This window comes from Meleagris gallopavo, chromosome 29, assembly GCF_905368555.1.
Source record: "Meleagris gallopavo chromosome 29, MGAL_WU_HG_1.1, whole genome shotgun sequence".
In the NCBI taxonomy this organism is placed as follows: Eukaryota; Metazoa; Chordata; class Aves; order Galliformes; family Phasianidae; genus Meleagris; species Meleagris gallopavo.
In genome coordinates, this window is record NC_139432.1 from 240,257 (window position 1) to 264,018 (window position 23,762).

Here is a 23,762-nt window from a genome sequence, read left to right on the forward strand (position 1 = left end):
TGAGGCTTATTTTGGCCTCCAACACAGTCAATTCTTGAGAAGCCCCAATCACTTCAGAAATATAAATTGTTTCTGTCCCTTCATGACTCGAGGGCATTAAAGTGCACTGTGAACTGGTGTCTACCAGTGCTCCTCATTCCTGTGGGTCTGATGTGCCAGGCCATCAAATCCACACAGTCCAATATACTCTATTATCCCTTCCCCCCAACTCCTGGCTGAGGGCAGAGCCCCACTATTTGTTACCTGCACTGTTCTTCTCTTGTGAGTCACGGTCAGTACCTGCAATAACTTGAGCAATCACCTTGGTGGTTAATCTGTTTGTAATTCTCTCACCTGTGTTCTTAGTGCAGGAGTGGGTTTTGTATGCCACTTCTTCATATCTTCTCCCTGCTCACATAGGTAACTCCACAGGTCTCCATGCAATATAGACTTACTACTGTCACTTGCTTAAGCTGGAAGACATCTGCCTTTAATAGCTAAGATTTTTGATGATTCAGTTGGGGAGCAGGGTTTATCACTTTTAATCAGTTTGATCAGTTTCTTCAGTAGACTGTTTTGACCATCCTGATCTTCATCAGGTGTTTCTGATACCACCATGAGCTCATCAAAATTAATCTATAGAGACAGTTCCTCCAGTATATCATCCTGCTTCTTCTCCATTTTATTTGGTCTTTCTGTTACTTCTGAGGAGGCTGAAATATAAGTGTGTGGTGGAAGTAACTGTTCAAAATTTTGAAGTGTGATAATCAGCTCAAATACTGGGGGTCTTCTCTGTTATTCCTCATATCTTTTGAACATTGCTTCTCATGTGCCAGTATACTTTTCTGGCGCTGTTCTTGTGAGTTTCCACCATATACTCGACGTACTCCTAACTCTCTCTGGATCATGCTCTTCATGAAGATCATTAGGAGCAAACATGGGGCCATACAACATTTCCACCATGGTTATTTCCCCCTAATACTGGATACCTTTTCCTATAGTGGTCCATTTCTTCATCTCAGGCTTCAGGTTGTCTTTGAGGGGATGTTTTTCCTTTATGGCTAATAACACTTGTTCCCAGAGAGTGACGGCTCCATCCAGCTGTCTACTAATTCCTCTGTCAATAGCTGAGTCTTTAACAATGCTTCCCAGTTGGTGAGCTTTGTTACCACAATGCAACATGCAATTGGCCTCAGTGTCCCAACACTGATGCTACCAGGTGACAATAAGCCCATGTGGATGCTGTGCAAACTCTTTTCTTGAACCTTGGATTTCAATCATTTTCAGACTTTGATGAGCAGTAGTAATGATGACCTCCTCCTCCTTGCCCTCCTCTTCTTGTCATTTTTAGCTGTTGCCTTTCTCGGTGACTGTGGTTTTGTAGAAGACCCCTCGTCTGGATCTTCTTCTGCTTCCTCTGCGTCTTCTTTCCATTTTTGATGCAATCACACCTGTTTCCATTTCTGTCCTTCCATAGGGGCAATCGATACTGACATTGATGCTGGTGCCTTCTGTAATTGATTAGGCTGTGTAGTTTTAATGCTCTTTATTTCTCATTCAACTCAGAGACTTCCCCTTTCGGCTTGGATCTCAGCTTGGAAACTCTCTCTCTCCAAAATAGTATTGTATAGGACTTGGTAAACACAAACCATGTCCCAAATAATTTGTGCCTCCTCAGATCTACTAAGCCATAACATCGCTTATGACTTAAATATTTTCTTAGGTTCTTGGGGTTCTGCAGGTGTTCAAGAGTGAAATTTAATGACACTGCGAGTCCCCATCTCTGTCAGATTTTTCCTAAACCCCTCCACACTCCCTGCCACTCAGTATTCTCTGGGTTTGGGGAAAGCTTCCTCCAGATAATGTAAATCAGGAGGAATACATTCAGGGAGATTGATAACTGGATCAACATGAATGTTATAGATGGAGCATTTCAAAAACATATGGGAAACCAAAGGAGAATCTAGAAGCCTGTTTAAACACCGTGTGGTCTATAAAATTAGCTTTCGGGATGTAACTTTCAGTAATCAAACCATACCACATTGCATACGGGTACCAGATAGGTGTATCCACCAGTGTTTCTCATTTGTTTTATGTATGTATATAACTGCAAAACAGAGAATGGCAGACTTAATAAGAAACCAGTACATTCTAAGAATTATAATTCTGACCATAATGGCATTTAATCCCTCATATAACCCTTCTAAAATAAAGAATAGTTTCATAATTGGCATGGTGCCAATAATAATGATAATAATGATAATAATAATAAAATTTGGGGCAGTGCCCAGACTTGGCAGACCATCTGCCTACAATTTAGTCTTTCTGTGAAGGTCAGAGCATCAGAGCTCTCTAATGAAGAGCTATGGTTCTCCATATGGCACTCTAATAAATCTCTTGTTTGTGGCTGGTTAAAAAGTTTGGTTTGATTTCCCGGCCAATGCACTCAAAAAATGTCATGGTTTGGCCTGGTCTGGCCTAGTCCAGTGACAGGGGGACAAAATGAGCCACGGTCCCATTCCCTGGGAAAAGGAGAAGGGGGGTAGGGGGGCGGTAGGGAAATGGGCCCAGATAAGAAAAAGCAGTGGTCACAACTTAAGGAAAGAACTAACTTACTAAAAATGATAGTGAATTGTGAGATAATACAATATAATACAGTGTAATTGGAATTGAAGATAATTAATCAAATAAATGAAAGAGGATGTCCAAAAGTAAGGGCCTTACTCTAATGTTGTAGGCGAGACAGCCAGGGAGCACACAGAGCCAAGGTGGGCAAAAGCAGAAAAATCTCGTGACTCCCAATCAGTTTTATTTTTCCCTCTGAATGGAAAATGGAAAAAGTATAATGAAGTCTTCTGGGAGCTGCAGTTTGCTCTTCTGTTCTGAGAACAGAACTGCAGCATTAAATCTTAAAACTCCCAGCATGCTACATGGTGCTGTGATGCGGATTGCCGATAACAAACCACAAAACCATGACATGAGGCCAACCTGAATGGAGCAAAGCGGGGGGACATTTCCACATGGGTTTGTCAAATGCACAAGAAAACCTGCACCATCTCCTCTTTACTTGGAGATTTCCCCAGGTGGAGCCTGGGGAATTGAATTCTTGCTGAAGTCATGTACCAGCACCATTATGTTCTCTAGAACTGCCCTCTCAGGCAAGGTCCAGCCTGCTGGGAGTTGGGAAAAAGTTAGAGGACAAGGATGAATTTTGCATGGTTCTGCCAGGCTGAAGCAAGTCTCTGACTGATTTCTTCCAGCCCCTGCTGTGCAGAATAGCATACAACTCAGAATGGACCACATGCCCTCTTCACAGCCCATGGTAAAAATGGTCTTGTCTCCAAGGAGGAGAGTTCCAGGGTTTGATCTCTCTTATCACCTTGTCTTTCCTCTGAAGCCACTGAGTTCAGACCCTTCTGTAAGAGGATTCTCTGCAGATCTCTGAGTGCTCAGGGGAATCAGCACTACCAGGGGAGAGCTGGGTACCCTTTCCATTTCCACTCAGATGGACCTAATCTCAAGGAACGGAGGGAAAAGAAAGCTATGCTAGTGCTGGCATGCAGAAGGAAATGAGTATTCAGTGCATGCTCTATTACATGTGCCAGACAAAACAGACGCTGGCAGAACACCAAAGTGGGATGAGAAGCTTCTGCGTTCCTGCATCCAATTTGAGCTGTCTTCTGTGAGTATCTTGCCAAGCAAAAAAAAAAAAAAAGTATTTAAAGAGTAGAAAAAAGCTTCTGCAATGATACATATGTGAAACATTGGGCCCAGACAGATTAGTAGGGACATGCAAAGGGACAAGAATGGTTGGTAAGAGGGAAGGACTGGAAGGAGGTCTGAGATGATTGAGATGGTCTTCTCCACCTCATATTTTCTTTTCTAGCATTAACAGCATCATGAGAAAACTGGTGGAAAAAGCAAGGCATGATCTAATGCTGCACAGCATTTTTTCCAATAATTCAAGAGCAGTTCTTGGAAGAGAGAATTTGACACGGGGAAGAGTCTCCTGGAGAAAAGAAACATGTCATCAGCAACATTATCAACAAGTCAGTGATTGCCCCAGGCAGTGAGGATGAGATACCCGAGGTGCATGCTGAGACTGATCCTTCTGCACGTGTCAGAAAGCCTCAGAAAACCACATCTCCACCAAGAGCCCTAAGAGAACAGAGCTGCAGAGCTGCAGGAAATGACTTGGCAAAGAGACCAAAAGAATAAATTGAGGATGAGAATATGCTTGTCCTTAGCATGGCTGAAGATGGGGTCCTCCCTCCTTCAGCTGTTACACGTGTCTCTTCCTCAGCCTAAATCTTCATAGCTTGGAGATGTGGTGACTCTGGAGTACCCATGCCAGGGAGGCTGTGTTTCTGATCTGAGCTTCCAGTGGAATCCTCCCATCTGTTGCAATAAATATCTACTCTTTTGTACTTGCCTAATGGACACTGTAGAGTTTCTGATGTTCTGCCCCACTTACCCTCTCCTCAGACCTCCAGTTATTTGGAAATAGTAACTCTTCTTATGGGAACAGATGTCCCCCCATATTTATACCACCTCTCCCTTTTCCTTCCTCCATCACCTGACAACAATATCTTTTTCCCAGGTCCCCAGAAAGAGGCAAGGAACCCTGCAGTAAAGCAGCCCCAGGTGTCTCTCTGTGTTTGGTTGGAATGGGCCAATATGCAACTGAAGTGAGGAACTAGGCTCCAACAAAAGCTGTAGAGTCTCAAAATGACTTCATCAAATCTCTATAATAGAATAATAATGCTAAAAAGAAGAAGAAAAATATATTCTGAACTATATGTTAAAAAAAAATACTGCAAAGCTATCTCATCCTATCTCTATGTCTGCCTTCTTAAAAGATCATTGGGAAGAAATTAAAAAAAATGAAAATCCCTTCCACATGTAAACATTTTGTAATCTCTGTTTGTCCAGCCTTTAATAAACATAGAAAATGCAAATATTCTTACTCTTCTTACTTCCCACTGAATCTTAGAACAATTTAGGTTGGACAGGACTAGTAGAATTTGTTCATTCAGATTCTCAACTTGGAGAAGGTTTCATTAGATGAGGATTGACAGAGATATGCCCAGAATATCTTGCACATTTCTAAGACTGGAGACAATTCTTGGATCACCTACTACACTACCTAAGAATTTTCAGGGTTAGAAGAAAGAAAAGGAGTTTCTAATAGCTCAACTGAACTTACATGGCTCTAAATGGTATGATTATCATCTGATCACTGTGCACCTCTGAGAATAACTTACTTCCATCATTTCCACATCCTTTGTGTTTCTACAACAATGTGGTTTCTTTCCTTCTTTCCTTTTGTGAGGAAACAGGCCCGTGAGTTTTTCTCAAAATACCTTCACTTGTGGCAGAAAACAAGCCTAGGTACTGTGTGTTTTACATCAAGAGTATACTGGTTATTTTGAGATCTCATTAAGAGAGGTGAGGAAATTCAAGGCTAATTAACTGACTTCTTGAGAAAAGATAATCAGAAGGCTCTCCACTGGCTCAGTCTGCTTCCATTTCTCTTCTCTTTTTTATCTTAGTAGAAATACCACGATTACAGGTGTTGCCTGGAAATTCTTGAAATGCTTGGGCTTCTTTTCCTGCCACTCAAAAGATGCCTTTTGCTGGGGAATGGCATAATATAAGAATACAGCAGTGTAGGAAGCCAATGCACAGATATACTGGTTTTATCAGTATTCCATATCATGACATCATGCAGAAGGATACTGGGTGCAGAAGCACAGTGCAGTGCAGAGCTGTATTTCTTGCTCCCATGTTCTCAAGCAGTTTCAATTGAGTTCTGACACTCCAAGAAAACTACTATTCCCATGAACCTCCACTGTTCCCTACGCGATCTCTGATTCTGGGTTGAGAGCATTCTGGGTTCCAACAGCATGGTCATAGCCTTTCTCTCTCTCCCATTTGAGTTATTAATTGTAACTCTCTTTCATATTATCATCTTATATTCTTTTACTATTTGTAGTAAATTTGTTACCTCTCCTTATCTTAATTGGGTCATTTTTCTTTCCTTCTCCCTGGAAAAGGGGAGAAAGGAACTCCCTTTCCCTGTCACACTTGAAACTATGACAACAGCCTCTATCATTAGCTACAACGTTACATATTCAAGAGGGACTTGTCAGAAAATAATCACAGTTACAAAGGATGCCTCCTAATATAGGGCAGATTAGGCCCATTGTAAAGGGTAAAAAACTCCTTTCTCCCTCATCCATTATTCTTACCTCCTTCTTGTAGGCAATATGGTGAGTGTGAGGCCCCACCTTGTACCACTCATTCTCCATAAGGAGTTTTCAGCTCAATGGACATATCAGTTCAATGGACCTCTCAACTGCTATCAGCTTTGTTCCATACCAAATCTTGGGGCTGCTTGTCATGGATGAAGAAAATTGGGAGATCTGGCATGGAGAGAGGCTGGGCCTGTGCCAATCTAGGGTCTTAGTGGTAGCTATTTAGGACCTAGTGGCACTTTCTGGGTCCTGGAACTACATGTGCCTTGGTTCCCTCATGGTGTGGTGCCAAAGTGGTCCTCATCCATCTCCTGCTTCCTCCAGATCTGCTCTCCTAACTGCATCTCTGACATCAAGAAGTGTGCTGAGACCACTGCCTGCCATGCCAACCCTGCAACCCAAAAGCTCTGAACTGCAGCTCAAATGATTCCAGTGTCAAGCAGTACCAGAACTCCACCACTATTATCAAGCTCTCTCTTCCGTAGTATTGATCCTGCCTGAAACAATTCTCAGTTTCTTCCCCCAGAGCACCATTCTGGGATCCTCCACCTCCACTGCTGCTGGCAGCATCCTCAGCTGCCAGGGAGCGCCAGTCACCCCCTGGGCCTATTCTGTCTCCTCAGTAAAGATGATGGACATTGTCGCTAACAAAGACCCTCAGGATCTCACAACATGGCAATGGAAAGAACAAAGACATGAAACGTGATTAGTGGAGGATTGTTAGAGTTGGGGTAGTATGGTTAGTTTGCAGTTGGACATGACGATTTGAAGGTCTTTTCTAACCAAGCAATTCTATGATTCTATGATTCCCACTGTTTATGGCCTCCAGAGCTGCTCAGGGAGAATGGCTTTCTTCTTTGTGGCTGTAAGATGAGTGTTTAAGAAAACCAGTCTCAGTTCCCAGAAGAGTGGGAGGCTGTGAAACACTGAAGAGGCTCCTCTCTTGGGCACTAGATATGGCCACTGAACTTTCCCTTGCAGTGTTTCTTCCAACAACGACCCTCACACATCCAGCAAAGAGAGAACAAAGACACTGCTGTGCTCACAGGAAAAACTAGGACTGTGTAGGAGGCCACAGAGGCAAACCACACTGGAGGATCCCAGGAACAGAGCTCCACCTGCTCTCATCAGTGTAACCGTGGGGAAGAATGTGAAGATAGAAGGTGGAATAAAATTCTGTGGATGTCCCTCTGCTGTTAAACACAGCTCGTGCTGCCAATTGTGCTGTCCTACTCACTTCAGACATAACTGACTCACATTGGCTGTCAATGGCTGCTATGGGTGCAGTGCTCATTTCTGTCGAGAACTCAGGGAGGTGCACCCTGGTCAGGATGGAGTTTGGCGGTCATGCAGGCAGCGCCCCCTGCGGGCCCGGACGGCACTGTGCCCCCGCCCCGCCCTAAGCGGTTCGTGCCCGGCCGCAGCCCCGGCTTCGCTTCCCGTGCTACCCAACGCGCAGTAATACACCGCCGCGTCACCGAGCCGGGGCCGGGCGAGCAACAGGGCGCTGGAGCGGCGGTCTGCCGACACCCACAGCCGCCCCTCCGGGTCCGGCATCTCCTTGGAGACTTTAACGGCGCTGACGAGGAATGCGGGTCCTCGGCCCGGGAGCTGACGATACCAGTAGATGACCTCGCTGGACTGTATGTTGGGGTGTGAGCAGGTGATATTGATTTCGATGCCCTCGGTGGTCTCTGCCGCCGCTCCTGCTGCACCTGGGCTCTGCTCACAGCCACTGCCGAGAAGAAAACAAGAAGAAAAATTAGAAAATGATTTTGTTCCCACAGAAATTTCATGCAGGAGAAGAGAGGGACAAGGATCTGGAACAGGCCGAAGAGCCAGAGGCGAACCCGACCGCTGCTCCCCGCAGCCCCCGCAGTGCGGCCCCGCCGCAGCCCCGCGCACCCAGGAGCACCGCGGCCAGCCCCGCCAGCCCCGCGGCCCGGCACTGCCGCATCCCGCCGCTCCGCCGCCCGCGCCGCGCTGCCCCCGCCAGCCCCGGCTCTGCTCCGCCCGCGGCGCCTCCTCCCCAACGCCGCCAACAGCTCCGCCCCGGGGCTGTGCCCTGCGCCGGCGTCATCCGGGCTTGCTCCGGGCTGCGAGTGCTGGGCGCCTGTGCGCGGGTAGCGGAGTTTGGGCTCTGCGTGTCCTGTAGTTTAGTCCGGATGCGGACGCGTAAGCGGTGAGCGGACTGCTGCGAAACCTCCTTTGGCACAGAAGATAACCGTTGCTTGCCTGCAGCTGCCCCGGTGGGAGGGCAGGCGAGAGCACAGAGAGACGGGACGAGACGGACAGGGGAGAGCGACGCGGCCGATCTCTGGTCCCCCGGCTGTGTCCGGCGCTGCCACATCTCCGAAAACCCGGCAGCGGTACGGGTCGTGTGCTGCTGCCCGGGAACGCGGCACCCCGAGAGCTCCCCGAGCCCCGGGTCTTGCAGGCCTGCTGCTGCCCACGGTGCTGATGTCGGCGCTCGAGGAGCAAGAAAAAGGCCGGCAGCAGGGCCGGGATGGGTGACTGGGTTTAGGGGGCACGAGTGTTTGAATTCGCGGGAGAAACGAACAGGGAGCTTGGAGACACGGTTATGGAGACCCCAAGAGTCTCAACCGGAATCAAATGTGTGCCTGGATGTCAGAGACGAATATTCAGACAATCACCCCCACCCTCATCTTTCTGCACAGTCTCTGACCAATGATTCCACTCCATTTCAACAGGCTAAAGCTCACATCTCTCAGCCTTGGCTGTATGCCAGATTGGTTATGGGGATAAAACCCTCCCTAGTCACACTTTGTTGGGTGCCAAGACCTGCCCCTATTCCATTGGAGGCACAGTGACCCTCCTTGTTACAGCAGCTGAACCTCATTCAGTATAGATTCTGGGGAAATATCATTGCACGACAATGTCCTAAGTGTGTTCCTGATGTTGTACGGAGAGACTGTGATTAAAAGGGAATTGTAGTGGGAGCCTTGCTGAAGTCTTAGAAGCAACTGACCTTGGCTAGACAAATCTGCTCTGTGGGGCCTTGTATAGCAGGCTTGAGAAGCCCTTCCCTTATCCCTGAAAAAATGCAGTGATGGAATCGGCCAGAGTGCACTATGCTCAGATGTGCTCTCTGTGCCGGTGGATATAATGTCAGAAACAGAGTTCCATCATATGGGGAGAAGATTGATCTCTCTATGGGAAGGGTCTGCACAGTGTGACTCAGATAAATTCCACTGTTTCTGTCTGATGCTGAGGAAAGATGGGGTTTCCAGCACCAGAAAGGAGTTGGGATGTATTTGCTGTCTCTAGAGCTCATCTCATTGTGTCTTAATAAATCCAACACTTACTTTTGCAATTTTCTGCTGTGCCTTTCTTTGGGGATCTGGAAAAGATCCTGCACAACTTCTGCCTCCATACTCTCATCTCTGGGGCAGAAACAGGAGGAAACAAATGTGTCCAGCAGAATTTTCCAGAGAGCAGTGGAAGTGGGATAAGGTCACACCCAGGAGCTGGGCCACTTCTTGCCAGAACGGCCTCAAGGTGCTCCTAAGGAGTGACTCAGCATGCCATCGTTTGCCTTTGCTGGACTCTTCCAGGGCAGGAGCTGAATCTTTTGCCCAAATGGATTCGCACTGCCCAGAAATGCTTGAGTCACTCTTCTAGTAATTCATAGGGTGCCCTCAGCAAGAAATAAACAGAGCATAAGGCCAGAAATGAAATTGAACAACTCAGGAAAACAACGTGCTGTCTATATCTGCAATGTTTTGCATTCAAGCGGAGCTTCTTAGAAAATTACAGTTGTCTTTTCTCCTCAGAGATCTCTGTTAGTACCCCCCAACACCAGCCTCAAGTGACCTGCTTTCATCTCTACAATTCTTGGCCTCAAAATGAGGGTCCTGTGGCAACGCTGTCATAGGAATGATTCTTGTCTGCTCCTGCTGTTCCCCACACTCATTATCCACTCTTGGAGTCATTTTATTTCCTTGTTCCGACTCACTGAAAATTTGCTGCATCCTTTGGAGTGTCCTTCCCTGCTTCTATGGAAGAAGGGTGGCTTCTACTAAATCCAAACAGTGGCAAAGGCTAACTGGACATAGTAGTGGATCTCTCTGGATAATAAAAGCAAGAACATATAATGAATCCAAAAGAGCAATTAAACCTGGCAACTGCCAAACCATTTTGTCTAGGCACGTTCTTTATGGAAATGATTTTTGAAGTTTGTGTTTCTCCCTGTGGGGAGATGTAAACTGATACTGGAATTCCCCTGCATTCCCCAGGCTGGGTGCACCTGCAATCAGATCTCCTGCACTTCAGGACAAGCCTCAACAGTGCAGAAGGGCTGCTGCTGGGAGGTCTCTGGTGAGGTTGCATTTGGGGGATGATGGCAGTACTGAATTAGTATGCTTTTGCAAGTAGGAGTGTTCCAACCATAACACTCTTCAGCACAGTGTCTTGCTTGGCCCAGTTGTTCCCAAGATGAGAGAATCCACAGGTTTCACTGTGCTTTGCCTTTCCTGCTGTTTTCCATCCAGAAACATGAAGTCACACCTACAGCCTGGCGACTGGCCACTTCTGTGTCCTCTTCTTATTAAAATAACTGCAGTGTCCAACAGATCATCTTGTTATCTGTGAAATGCAGGGAATAATGGAATCATAGCATACCCTGAAATAGAACAGACAAACAGACAGATGTCAGTGACTCACCGTTCTCCACACGGAATCAATTAAAAACTAAACCACATCCCACTTGAGTCCTGCCTCATTTGCAGGACACTGTTTTGTATTTATTTCAAGAGATCTCCTAAAAAAAATGGGAATCATGGTGTGATGGAAGCACAAGTGGAAAATGCCTTCTGGTGAGTGAGAGGAGTGGGAGAACAGAGAACTATGAAGATGATGCACGTGTTAGAAAAAACAGAGCATTTTGGAAAACAAGGATCAGAAAAATCTAGTTCCTGTCCCAGAGCCTGGGCTCAAACAGTCCCAGCACCACAGGATATTCCTTGCAATGTGTCAATTATGCATGTCAATCAAAGGGCAACACTGAGAAAATTAGGTGTTCAGTGATACTCAGAGGACTGCTTTTACCTGGAAGCACAAATGTTCCTCCTGATGACACAGAAATTCTCCAGTTTTGGAACAACTGTATGCCATATCTCAAGAAGATGAACTTGCTAAAGAAGATAGAGACTGGGATTCTCAGGTGCCTTTCACTTCGCACAGTGACAAGGTGCAGCCATTCTCATAATGGTTAGGAGAGAGATGGAAAAGACAATGACAAACAGGACCATATAGTCAACTGGTGTGGTCTGTTTTAGCCCAAAGAATCAATGTAGTTACCGATGTCCTGCTTTTCTTTGCCATGGCTCCAAGATTTCCAGTCAGCTTTCCAGTTTTCATACACTATGAGGTAACCCTTCCCAGTTGCTGCATCCTCTGACAAATACACTCTGAAAATGAGAATTACTTCATCCCAAAGGAGTCAGCAGTTTCCCATAGAAAATTCTTTCCACCTGAGCCAGGAGATGGGATGGCATTATGCAAGTAGACAGGTGTTGGGAGGTGCTGGGGGCACCAGGCAAAGACTAGATCTAGGCTGCAGGTACTAATCAGTTAAAGATAAACACTTCAGTTTCCCGACACCCTTTTCAGATTTGGAGGTGCCCAGGTTGCACAAGCACCTGACACCAGTACACAGAAGGAAAACTGCAGGCTTTGGGAGCTGCTAGACCTATGCACATGGTCAGTCTAATTCTGTGCACACATGCAGAAGCACATATCATGTGTGCATACACACAAACACACCTGTGTCTGTGCACAGGTATTGTTACATCAATGCACTCACAAAAGCACCGGCAAACAATGCACGCACAGAAGCAGAAGCTCACAAACACTTCAGGAACATACGTACACTCATTAGCCTTGCTCATGCACTAACACAGCTGGAGAGGCAGGGGCTGAGGCCATGTGGAACTGACTTAGGAGACACTGGGGGAGTTTTCTGGTAGGGCAAGGCTGCAGTGCTCTGAGCAGGACAAGACTCCAGATGAACTGACAGCACGGTTTGCAGATGTGCAGGGACAGCCCAAAGCCCCAAGGAGGTCGTACAATTTCACCATAAGGCAGTGGGATGAGGAAGAGAAATTGAAACCCAGAAGTCCAGCCCACCTGCTTGGAATATGAACACATGAGACTGCTGGAGCGTGTTGGGACAGAGAAAAAGAGGAAGACATGGCAGATCTGCATGCAGGTTAGCTCCAGGCCAGCATCATTTGCTTGAGATGGATCCCTCTCAGCACTTGAGCTGAGTCTTCTGCCATCACTGACTCATTCCTGGCCCAGAAGTCCTAGGGTCTCTCAATCCCAGCACTCAGAAGAAGCCTGCATGAGGGAATGGGTGTGGCATAAGCCAAGAAATGAAGAAGCAGCATTAAGGGAAGCAGCCACACAGCTCATGTCATTGGCTGTTTTCCATTCATCACTAGCTCCACAGAAAATTGTCACTTCCATGAAGGCTATGCCTGGGCCTGGGGCAGTGCACAGTCTCCATTAAAGGCAGCCCAATTCCTTTACCCTCTAATCAACATCTCTCACCTATTTCTTCCTGGTAAGAAAGGAAGCATACAAGTCTGAAGCCCTTCTCCCACATCCTTTTCTGATCATGCCTGAGAGGGGCTTAGCTGAGATGGATTTTCCATTAAGAGAGACAGCAGCCTTGTTGCATCTGACCAGGCTTTTCACATCACTCCTGGATAAAATGAAGACAATTTTTTACCCCTTTCTTCATTTTTATAGGTCCATAAGCATCTTTCTTCGGATGAAATTCTGAGAGTCCAGGGATTGTTTAGCATGGAAGAGTTGAAGAGGGGATCAATGCTTATAAATATTGAAAGGAAAGATGTCCAGAGCATTGGAACCAGCTGCCCAAGGAGATTTTGGAATCTCCTTCTCAGCAGATACTGAAAACTCACCTGGATGCTTTCCTGTTCTGCCTGATGTAGGGAATGTGGTTTAGCATGGCAGTTGGACTAGATGATGTCCAGATGTTCCTTCTAACCCCTACAATTCAATGATTCTGTGACTCTACCAGCCAGCTAAAATGGCTCATTGGTGTGCCCCTGGGAGGTTCATGAACTTCTCCTACGTCCCTGTGCTCCGTTTTCTCCTCAGCATCTCTCCCAGGTACACCTTCAGCACTGACCCAAGTCAGTGCCTGCCATGCCCAGTACCAGCCATTCCTGCCTTCTGGCCTGACCTCATTGGTCAAAAGGTGCAATGACACAGTGCTAGAACTCCACTGTCATACCTGTACCCCCATCTGTGATCGTGGTCCTGTCTGCAGCTTTCCACAGTTCCTTTCTACAGAACACAGCTATGAGATCCTCCACCTCTGCTGCCTTTGGCAGCATCCTCAGCAGTGATGGAGTCTCCATCAGTTCCGGGTACAATGAACTCTTCTGCACTGCTAAAGCCACTGACGAGGGACAAGTCCATGTCCCCTCTGAACCCAGAAGGTGTGCTGAAGTGAGGACTAAGATCCTGGCCATGGATATCAGAAAGGCTGAGTGTCCAGTGCTCTCTTCTGAAAACAGAACAGCTAGGGCTCACCAAAAACATGACTAAAGCCTAATTTCCCCGTCTTCTACACTCTCTCCTCTCTACCCTTTCTTGTCTGCATGTAGACTTGAAGACCACAAAGGCCTTCCTGGGGTTCTGCTGGCTGCTCTCCCTGTGTGGGAGATTTAAGTGATTCTGTGATTCTACCAGCCACCCAAAATGGCTCATTGGTGTGCTCCTGGGAGTTTCATGGACTCCTCATATGTCCCTGTGCTCTGCTCACTGTCTCCACCTCCACCTGATCCTTTTTGTGGTTGTCTCATGTTGCCAAGGAAGAAAGGCAATCTTTGTTGACAGGGGATAATGTGAGGACATGAAGGGGACTTTCATCCTCTGGGGAGATGGAGAGATGTGGATTTGATAGATGGTGAACTCACTGGGGAAGCAGTGGGTTGGATGGTTGCAGACGAGAGGAAGTGCCTACCCTGGCTTCTCTGATGTGTCCGGTTTCTACCATTACTCTCTTCCGCTTACTTTTAACATCAATTCTATTAACAATCACTTTTCCTCAAAGATCCCTTGTAGTTAGACCTACAAAGAAACTGGATTGAGCTCTTTTTAATTTTTTTCACCCCTTTTTGAAGCCGCAATAATGAAATGGTCCTGTGATTCCCAGACAGATTTATGTTTTGTACAGAAAAATTGTAATGCAACAGTCAAGTCTTCTGGGAAATGTAGTTCATTCTTCTCTTATGAGACAAGTAATGGAACAATCAACAATCCTGGAACTACAGAATTAACTCTTTAACACTCAGTGCACTGCATGATGTTATGATGTGTAATGCCGATAACAAAAATCATAAAATCACAACAACCCCACTTCACTGAAGCAGGATGACTTCACTTGCCTCCTCCAGACCTGATCACCACTTGAGCTGAGGTATCGGCCTCAGCATTGCAATTCTGCCCTATAAATCTTTGAGCCTTTAATCACAGCACTTCAAAGAATCCTTCATTAGAGAATGGGCACACATCAGAAATCTGGAAATAAGAAGGTAGCACAGCAGGAAAACAAAAACCAGCCCACATAATGAGAAGGGACAACTTGCATTCAAAGTTAGCTAGTCAGAAAATAGTGGTCTTTATCAACAGTGCCTGCAGCAATGAAGACCAGTACAAAAGGCATCCCAGTTCCCATCTCTGCCATGCACTTCTCTTGCCTTCTCCTCGTTCCAAACCAGGTAAGTGTGAAGCCCTCTCTTCTCTTCTTGCCTCAATAGAAATGTTATCAGATAGTGGATCTCCATTCTATGGGAGACCACGGTGAGATAATGTCTACTCAGAGAGTGCTTGTGACACTGCTTACATGGCTGTAGATTGATGCATTCAAAGAGAGTCTCTCTGGGTCAGAAAACTAATTGCAGGGCCCTGGCATACTGAAGGGATGTGACCTCCTTTCTCATCCTTCTCCTCCAGCCTTGGCAGTTGCCTTGTCTCCTTTGTGAGGGGCTACCCTGGCTGTCCCTCACGTATCCTCATGCTCTAATTCCTTCTATTCCTCTCTACAAAGTATACCTGCAGTCCCAAGACATGTCCTGCTACACCCAGTGTGTGCCATGCCGACCCTGCGGCCCGACCCCTCTGGCCAGCAGCTGCAATGAGCCCTGTGTCAGGCAGTGCCAGAACTCCACCATCGCCATCCAGCCCTCTCCCGTGGTGGTGACCCTGCCCGGACCCATCCTCAGCTCCTTCCCGCAGAACACCGTTGTGGGCTCCTCCACCTCCGCTGCTGTTGGCAGCATCCTCAGCTCTGAGGGCGTGCCCATCACCTCGGGGGGCTTTGACTTGTCCGGCTTGGGCAGCCGCTACTGTGGCAGAAGGTGCCCGCCCTGCTGAAGCCGCTGGCCGTGGTCCTGGAGAAATTCGTCCATGAACCACGAACAGGATGCTGGATTAAGAAGGAATTTTCAAGCCACATCTTTCAGAATACCTGACCAGCCTCAGATTTTCTAGGAAATACTGCCAGGAAGAGGCAAGCATGGGCTTTCTGACAACCTGGCTCATGTCTCAGCTTCCATTCCTCAATCCACCTACCTATCTCTCTCTGCACTTTTTCTACAGTATTTTTTCCTATGATCCTCTGATATGCGAGGTTCCCCAGAACTAGTCCATACCCTGCTAGAAAATAAGGCACATTCCCTGCATGAACTCAAACATGGGATCATGTAAGTCCTGTACTGTGAAGCCTCTGCTCGAAGTAATCTCATCTTCCTCTGTGAATATTCATTAAATATTTCTGCATTTTAGTTTATGTCTTTCATATTCTTTTTCATCGTGCATGGCCTTCAGAGCTGCCCACACAGAACGGCTTTGCTCCTCACAGGTATAGGATGAATGTTTATGGACATCCTTCTCCTTTCTCAGAAAAATGAGAGGTTGTGACATACTGTAGAAGCTCCTCACTTCAGCTTTGCCCCTGCAGCTGAAGAAGATATTCCTGGCAATGGTAGAGAAAGCAGCTACTGGGTTTTGACAGTAATGCTTATGCCTACAACTGCCCCCACAGGTGCTATAATGAGAGAACACATCCTCTGCAGCACTCACAGGAAAAGATCTGACTGTGTGGGAGGCTACGGGAAGAAGCAACCTTGCAGGCTCTAAGGAATAGGGCTCCTACTGCTCAAATATATACTCCACCTGGGAAGGAGCAGAGAGTAGGAGATGGAATAGAACTGTGGGGATGTCTTTCTGTAGTCCACCAAAGCGTGTGTTAACACTTTTGCCAGCCTGCCTACCTGCAACACAGCTGTGTCTGATTGACATTGGCTTCAGTCAGTGGCTGCTATTGGTACGGCACTCATTTCTGTCGAGAACTCAGGGAGGTGCACCCTGGTCAGGATGGAGTTTGGCGGTCATGCAGGCAGCGCCCCCTGCGGGCCCGGACGGCACTGCGCCCCCGACCCGCCCAAAGCCGTTCGTGCCCGGCCGCAGCCCCGGCTTCGCTTCCCGTGCCACCAACGCGCAGTAATACACCGCCGCGTCGCCGAGCCGGGGCCGGGCGAGCAACAGGGCGCTGGAGCGGCGGTCTGCCGACACCCACAGCCGCCCCTCCGGGTCCGGCACCTCCTTGGAGCCACTAAAGGCGCTGACGAGGAATGTGGGTCCTCGGCTCGGAAGCTGACGGTACCAGTAGATGACCTCGCTGGACTGTATGTTGGGGTGTGAGCAGGTGATGTTGATTTCGGTGCCCTCGCTGGTCTCTGCCGACGGTTCCTGCTGCACCTGGGCTCTGCTCACAGCCACTGCCGAGAAGATGAGAAAAAGCAAACTTAGAAAATCCATTTGCCTCAGCAGAAATTTCAGGCCAGAAGAGAGAGAGGCACAAGGTTAGAAATAAGCCGGTCAGACAGAGGCGAGAGCGGCCCCGGCCACCCTCAGACCCCCGCTGCCTCTGCAGTTCGGCCCCATCGGCGGCAGCCCCGCGTACCCAGGAGCACCGCGGCCAGCCCCGCGGCCCGGCACTTCCGCATCTCGCTGCTCCACCGCCCACGCCGCGCTGCCCCCGCCAGCCCCGGCTCTGCTCCGCCCGCGGCTCCTCCTCCCCGCCGCCGCCGACAGCTCTGCCGTTTGGCTGCTCCAAAACACCTCTCTGTCTTTCGGATGTCTCTTAATGGCATCTAAAGACATTTGCTCCAAAACAGTTCGTTGTGGAAGTTGTGAATGGAGTACAATAGGTCAGTACTTCCCTGAGCTCCCTTTCGCCATCCTTCTAACGATTTTTGATGCATGTTGTTTTTTCCTAGCTACAACTGCCATCCCTCAACTGTCATGACCCATAAGGGATGACAGAGAGATGAATCACAATGACATCACTCGGTCAATCACCCTTGGATGCACCCCAGTCCATTTCAAGGGCACAAGTATGTCCAACTGCATTAAGTTCTCCATGAGGTTTTCTTCCTTTATAGGGACTGCTTCTTCACTACCATGAATTCTATGAATGAAGCTCATGGGCCTTGTAGGTCTGTCTGAAACAATTATCATGAAAATGGATGAAAAAGAAGCATTCATTATATTATTCATTCACATTTCTGGCATCTCCTGGTCCAATGGAAATATAGTCTCCTTATTTTCTTTTTTTTTTTTTTTGCTGCTACAGTAGTGTTAAGGACAGTTTTCTCACTATTCTTCCCAGCAAGTTTTCATCTCAGGCTGACCTGTGGTTTTCCTGACTGCCTCCCTGCATGGAGAGCAATGTCCCAGTGTTGCTCACACACAGTCTGCCCCATTCCAAATTCTGAAATCTCCAGAATTCCTGATGTCCAGCCATACTGTCCATCCAGCATTTATTGGGGTGGCTAAAGTCACCCCTCTCTGGAAGCTGAATTGTATGGAAGAGTTGTAAGGGATTATATATTGATATGCAGACAAACTTTTGGATACTTTTTGCAACATTACACTTGCTATTCCTTGCCAAGGAAATCAAAGAGCGGAAACTTCAGCAAATTGGGGAATCCACTATCAAATGAGGTGTCTCCTTTAAATCTGACACAACTTTTATTCTTCCTACAGTTTGCGTTCAGCCACTTCTGATGAGTCCCTCTCAATGGATCTTGTACTTTCTCCCCAGTGTCTAGAGGGCTGTCCCTCTTCTGAAGCTGCATGTCTGTGACTAAAGCAAGAACATTTTTCTTGTTCCAGGATATCACTATCTTCCAGCCTCAAGCATCCTGACTGCCTCTCTCCATGGCCTTTTTTCCATGGACTCCACCTGCCCTGCCTTCCTTGCTTTGTACTGTTGAGGCTCTAATCTGCTCTAGTCTTAGTGTGTCATCACCATTGAAGTGTAGTTGAGCACCTGAGAAGCACAGACATCCTGCAGGGATCTGGGTGTGCTGGCTGACATCAGGCTCAACAAGAGCTGATATTGTGCCCTGGCAGCAAAGATGTCGAACTGGATTGTAGAATGCATTACACACTCCATAGGCAAATAGGCAATAGGTCAAAAAGGGATGATTCTCCCAGTACAGTTAGCTTTGGTGTGTCTTCATCTGGAATATATTTGGCTGTTCTGGGCTCCACAATGTAAGAAGGGTGTTCAAGGTGCTTTAAAGCATCCAGAGGAGGGCAGTGGAGCCGATAGTAAGTCTGGAAGGCATATCCTGTGAGGAGAGCCCGAGGACACGTGTGTTGTCCAGTCTGAAGAACACAAAGCTTAGAGGCAGCTTCATTGCTCTCTACAACTCCACGAAGAGGGAAAGCATAGAGGAGATGCCAGTCTTTTTCTCCTTGATTACTGGACATGTGGGGGAATGGCACAAAACAGCACCAGGAGATGTTCAGGCCAGACAGTAGTGATACTCTAAATCAATCAATCACGAAACACTCTAAGATTCAAACTGGAGCGTTAGAAAGCAGGTGTTCTTTATTTTCATTGCCAGGTACATGGGGGATGAGCTCCACCTATGATGCATATGTTGCACAAAAGATTCTCAGCTTATATTTATTACTTATGTTTCACATGCAAATGTTTTCCTGTATAGAACAGAGATATTCTACACTTCCTCATAACATCATTAGCATAGGATTCCCCCTCGTTGCACACATTGTCCACAGCATTTTTGTGGTGGTGGTCCCACAACCCTCTGGGTGAAGTCAGTATACTTCCTCGCTGTGTTCACTGCATGAACCCCATATTCAACAATGCTCCATTAGCTCCTTGCCTTCATCACACAATAACTGCATTCACAGTATTAGCTGAATCCAAGTAGAGCTTCCCATATGTACTCCATTCAAGATGTTAGGTATATGACTGTTATCTAGTTGGTACATGGGCACAGATTTTTCCTGTTTTCTAAACAAACTCCAGAGTATCAATCAAGGAGCATTAGCAGGCTGAACAATATTGCCACAACTGGCATCAGTAGGAAAAAATACTTTAACATGAAGGTGGTCAAACACTGGATCAGGCTTCCCTGGACATGTGGATGATGCCCCATGCTTCTCAGACTTGACAGACAATTTCATAATGCCTTCATTAATATGCTTTTCCTTGTGGCTAGTGCTAATGACGTTAGACAGTTGAACTTGATGATATTTGAAGATGCCTCCCACTTCCTCTCCTCTCCACTAGCTCTGTCAGCAGGAAGACAGAGATTAACAGAATCTTTTGGTATCCTGATGTGCCCCTGATGTGACCAGGACAGATATTGCTCTGTGGAACACACAAGTCACACAAACATTCACCTGCTCATGCACACACATGTGGGATCAAGCAAACCTGTATACCCACAAGCACTTGCATGAATCCAGCACATAGGATCTAGTTATTTCATAATGATGGCGTACTAAGAATGCTGATACCTTTTGCCTTTGCTAGATTATTCCAGCACGTGAACTGAGTGTTCTTCCCACACTGATGTGTGCTGCCTGCAAACACTTGGGCCTTTCTTTCTGCCACTCAACAGATGCCTTCCATGAGCAATGGGAGTGACATAAATCAGGATGTGAAAAGTAGCAGCACAGGAAACCAACACACAGCCCATACCAATAGCTGGGATGTTTTGCATTCAAGAGATTCTTGTCATAAAATAAGCACTGCTGCAAGGAACGCTTCTGGAAATGGGGCAGCTTGGATCCATTATAAAAGTCAGCCCAGCTCCTTGCTCTCATCCACTTCTCTCACCGCCTTCTGGGGAATCAGGTGAGTGTGAAGCCCTTTCTTGTCCTCTTCCTTCTGCAAGCAGAGTTCTGAGCTCAGCAGAAATCACAGCTGCTATTGGCTCTGTTCCATGCCTGTCTCTGCTTATCATAAGAGAGGGAAGTGGGGAGAATGATTGTCATGGGAGGGGGTTGGGCCTGGAAATAGGTGGCTTACAGGCTAGTATCAAGGTAGTAGCTGGATAGGTCTCAGTGACTTTCATTGGGATCCATCAGGACGAGACCAAGAATCCCTTGGACATCCATGTTTTCAGTTCCCAGCACTGCACGTGCATTGTTTCCCTAGTAGAGTGATGCTAGGCTGCTCCTCATGCATCCCCATCTTCTGCTTCCTCCCTGCCCCCTCTCCCAGGTGCACCTCCATCCCTGAGACATGTCCTGCTGTGATCAGTGCCAGCCATGCCAGCCCTGTGGCCCGACTCCTCTGGCCAGCAGCTGCAATGAGCCCTGTGTCAGGCAGTGCCAGAACTCCACCATCGTCATCGAGCCCTCTCCCGTGGTGGTGACCCTGCCCGGACCCATCCTCAGCTCCTTCCCACAGAACACCGTTGTGGGCTCTTCCACCTCCGCTGCTGTTGGCAGCATCCTCAGCTCTGAGGGCGTGCCCATCACCTCGGGGGGCTTTGACCTCTCCTGCATTTCTAACCACTACTGTGGCAGAAGGTGCACCCCCTGCTAAAGCTGCTGTATGTTGACCCAGACAGGGACCCCCAGGAATGCTGAACATGGCATTGGACAGAAAAACAAATGCTGTGTTGCTGTTTTTGTCCATCAAGGCAGACATTAGTGGCCAATATGGCCTCTCTGTCAACATGGAGAGAGTCTACTGATACTCGTTTTTTTCTCGCTCTTTCTATCTAATATCATTTTTATTTTTTTTTTTCTGTTCCTTTTAGAGATGTCTGTTAGTATCCCTCACAATGATACCTGAGTGACCTGCTCATCTCCCAAGACACCTGGGCTGGGAGATAGAGTTCTGTGGCAATGCTGCAATAGGAAATGGAAACAGATTCTTGTCTGCTCCTGCTGCTCGCTGCATCTATGACCTCTGCTTGGGGTGACATTTCTCTCCTCAGAGTCATGAAACAGTTCTGCACCCCTTACTGTTTTCTTCTGAGTTGCTAGGTTTTTTTTTCCATAAACGTAGAGATTGCCAAAGGAGAAGGGGATGTCTTTGGTGAGAACAATCTAGGGAAACTCTGTCATTCTCCTGGTATTTGGAGGTCAGTGCGCAATGCAAACCATTGTTTTTTCAAGCCACATGCTCTTGAAGGAGGGGAAGATATTCCTAGATGTTTCTCCACCACCAGTGACCATCAGTCCCAGCCTTGCAGTGTTTCTCCTTACATAGGTCTCCTTGACCCTTGAGCATGTCATGTGAATAGAAATCCTGATACATTAAATCCTCAGGAGAGAGTTTCTGTGCATGGGAGAGGCCCAGTGAAGCCAGAAGTTCCACACACTCTGGGGAAATCTATTCTTGTGGCTTTGGGAGGAGCAGAGTTGGGGAAGGAGAATCAGAGAAAGACATTTCCAAAGGCCATCAAGAACTGGGTAGGCATAGTTTCCCTGGGGTCTCTGTCTCTATTCCACTTTCACATCCCTTATACTCGCCCTTCACTGAGAGTACAGCTTCCCTGTACGGTCCTAGCAACCTTTCTGCAGTGCTCCTGGCCCTGTCGTACTATTGCAAAGCTGCCTGTGTTTGAGGGCTTTCATAGGGCATTATTACCACGAGCTACAGAAGGCCACACATTGGAGCCCCCAGTCTCTCTGAGCCCACTATAACCCAGTGTAACCATAAAGCATATCTCTGTCCTGGTCCCTGGACAGGCATTTCTACACAGTAGCACTGCCCCCCTTTTGGTGTGTTGAAAGTCTACGTCTCTATGGCCCAACCTACTGCTTTCTTCCTGCCCTGCCAGGCTCCTTGAAGGTCCAGTTCAAGGGATGGAGCTTCCTGGTAGGCTATGCTTGGATCTGACCTTGGCCTCTGGTAGGTAGGGAACCATGCTGAGATGGGAGGGACAGGCAAAGAATGCCTTCTGATGAGAGAAATTAGAGGGAATAGAGAGAACTCTGGAGGTGATGCAGATGTAGGAAACTATCGTGAAAAGCACAGCATGAGGATGATGATGACAATAGGAACCATAATGCCCAGAATAAAGCCTGACGGTATCCCCGCAGGCCAGCCCCAGAAGAGGCCCATCATCCCAGTAGAAACTGACTGCGATATTCCTGGTACCCAGCCTGTAGCCAGGCAACAAGGACCATGTTGAGATCCACAGGTACTGATCACTCCCTGCTGTGACAAAGGTGAGGCCAGGATTAGGAGAGACGTGGAGCAGATAATGACAAACAGGAGCATGTGACACCTGGGATGGTCTGTTTAGCCTAGGAGAATGCATTGAACCAGAAAAGTCCTGTTCTCCTTTGCCATGGCCCTGTGCATTCAGAAGGAAATGATGTCACAGTGAGGTTTTCTAGCTCAACAAGAGCAGCAGCAAACATCACACAGGATGTCTTTTCCTGGCTTACGTGGTGTTCTCATGGCCTCTGCTGATCATGGCTGCTATCAGTCTCTCTCCATCTCCTCTCTCTTGCACTTGTTCCATAGACACAAGTGTACAAAAATTTGTCCATCCTCCTCCAGGCATTCAATCAGCCATTCTTCATGACCCTTTCTGGAAGTGAGCTACAAATTACAGTCTCTGAAGTACTGATTTTTTCTTGTTCCATACTTTTTCTCTCTGTCTCATACCTGGCCTAGAAATCCTGGGGCCTCTCAATCCTAACACTCAGGAGAAGCTTCTGTGAGGGAATGGTTGTAACACAGTCCAGAAAATGAAAAGGCAGTGTAAGTAGAAACAGCCACACAGCCCGTATCATTAACTGGGATGTTTTCCATTCATTACACGCACTACAGAGATTGGTCACTCCTGTGAATGCTCACTCCAGGCCAAGGGCAGTGCAGAGCCAACATATTAACAAAAGAAGTGTCCTGTCTGGATGAAGTCAAGAAACCCTCTTACTCCTCTGAGACATGCCCTGCTATGAACAGTGTCTGCCATACCCATCCTATGGTATGACCTCAGCAGCCAACAGCTGCAGGTAACCCCACATAAGGCATGGTAAAAGTCATACCGTCATCATTAAAACCCTTCCCATGATTGCAGCCCGACTTAGCCTCAACCACAGTGCATACATCCAGAATACAATTGTAGGATCCTCCATCTCTGCAGCAGCTGACAGCATCCTCCTATGATGGAG

At 47.4% G+C, this 23,762-nt stretch overlaps 1 protein-coding gene, 2 pseudogenes and 1 gene segment (V, D, J or C); 2 read left to right on the forward strand and 2 right to left on the reverse strand.

Moving 5' to 3' along the window:
* Window positions 1-302: 302 nt before the first annotated feature.
* LOC146542524 (uncharacterized) lies at window positions 303-8,500 on the reverse strand. Its single transcript, XM_085210756.1, is given in 3 exon segments — window positions 303-7,939; window positions 7,942-7,971; window positions 8,142-8,500. Coding segments are annotated over 3 exon segments (582 nt in total). The 5' UTR covers window positions 8,317-8,500; the 3' UTR covers window positions 303-7,562.
* Window positions 8,501-14,476: 5,976 nt separating this feature from the next.
* Window positions 14,477-15,868, forward strand: LOC104917239 (feather keratin Cos1-2 pseudogene; annotated as a pseudogene).
* A 40-nt stretch (window positions 15,869-15,908) lies between these two features.
* On the reverse strand, window positions 15,909-17,413 carry LOC146542525 (T cell receptor alpha variable 4-like). The segment is given in 2 exon segments: window positions 15,909-17,074; window positions 17,260-17,413. Coding segments are annotated over 2 exon segments (471 nt in total).
* A 1,801-nt stretch (window positions 17,414-19,214) lies between these two features.
* Window positions 19,215-22,902, forward strand: LOC116217819 (feather keratin Cos1-1/Cos1-3/Cos2-1 pseudogene; annotated as a pseudogene).
* Window positions 22,903-23,762: the final 860 nt, after the last annotated feature.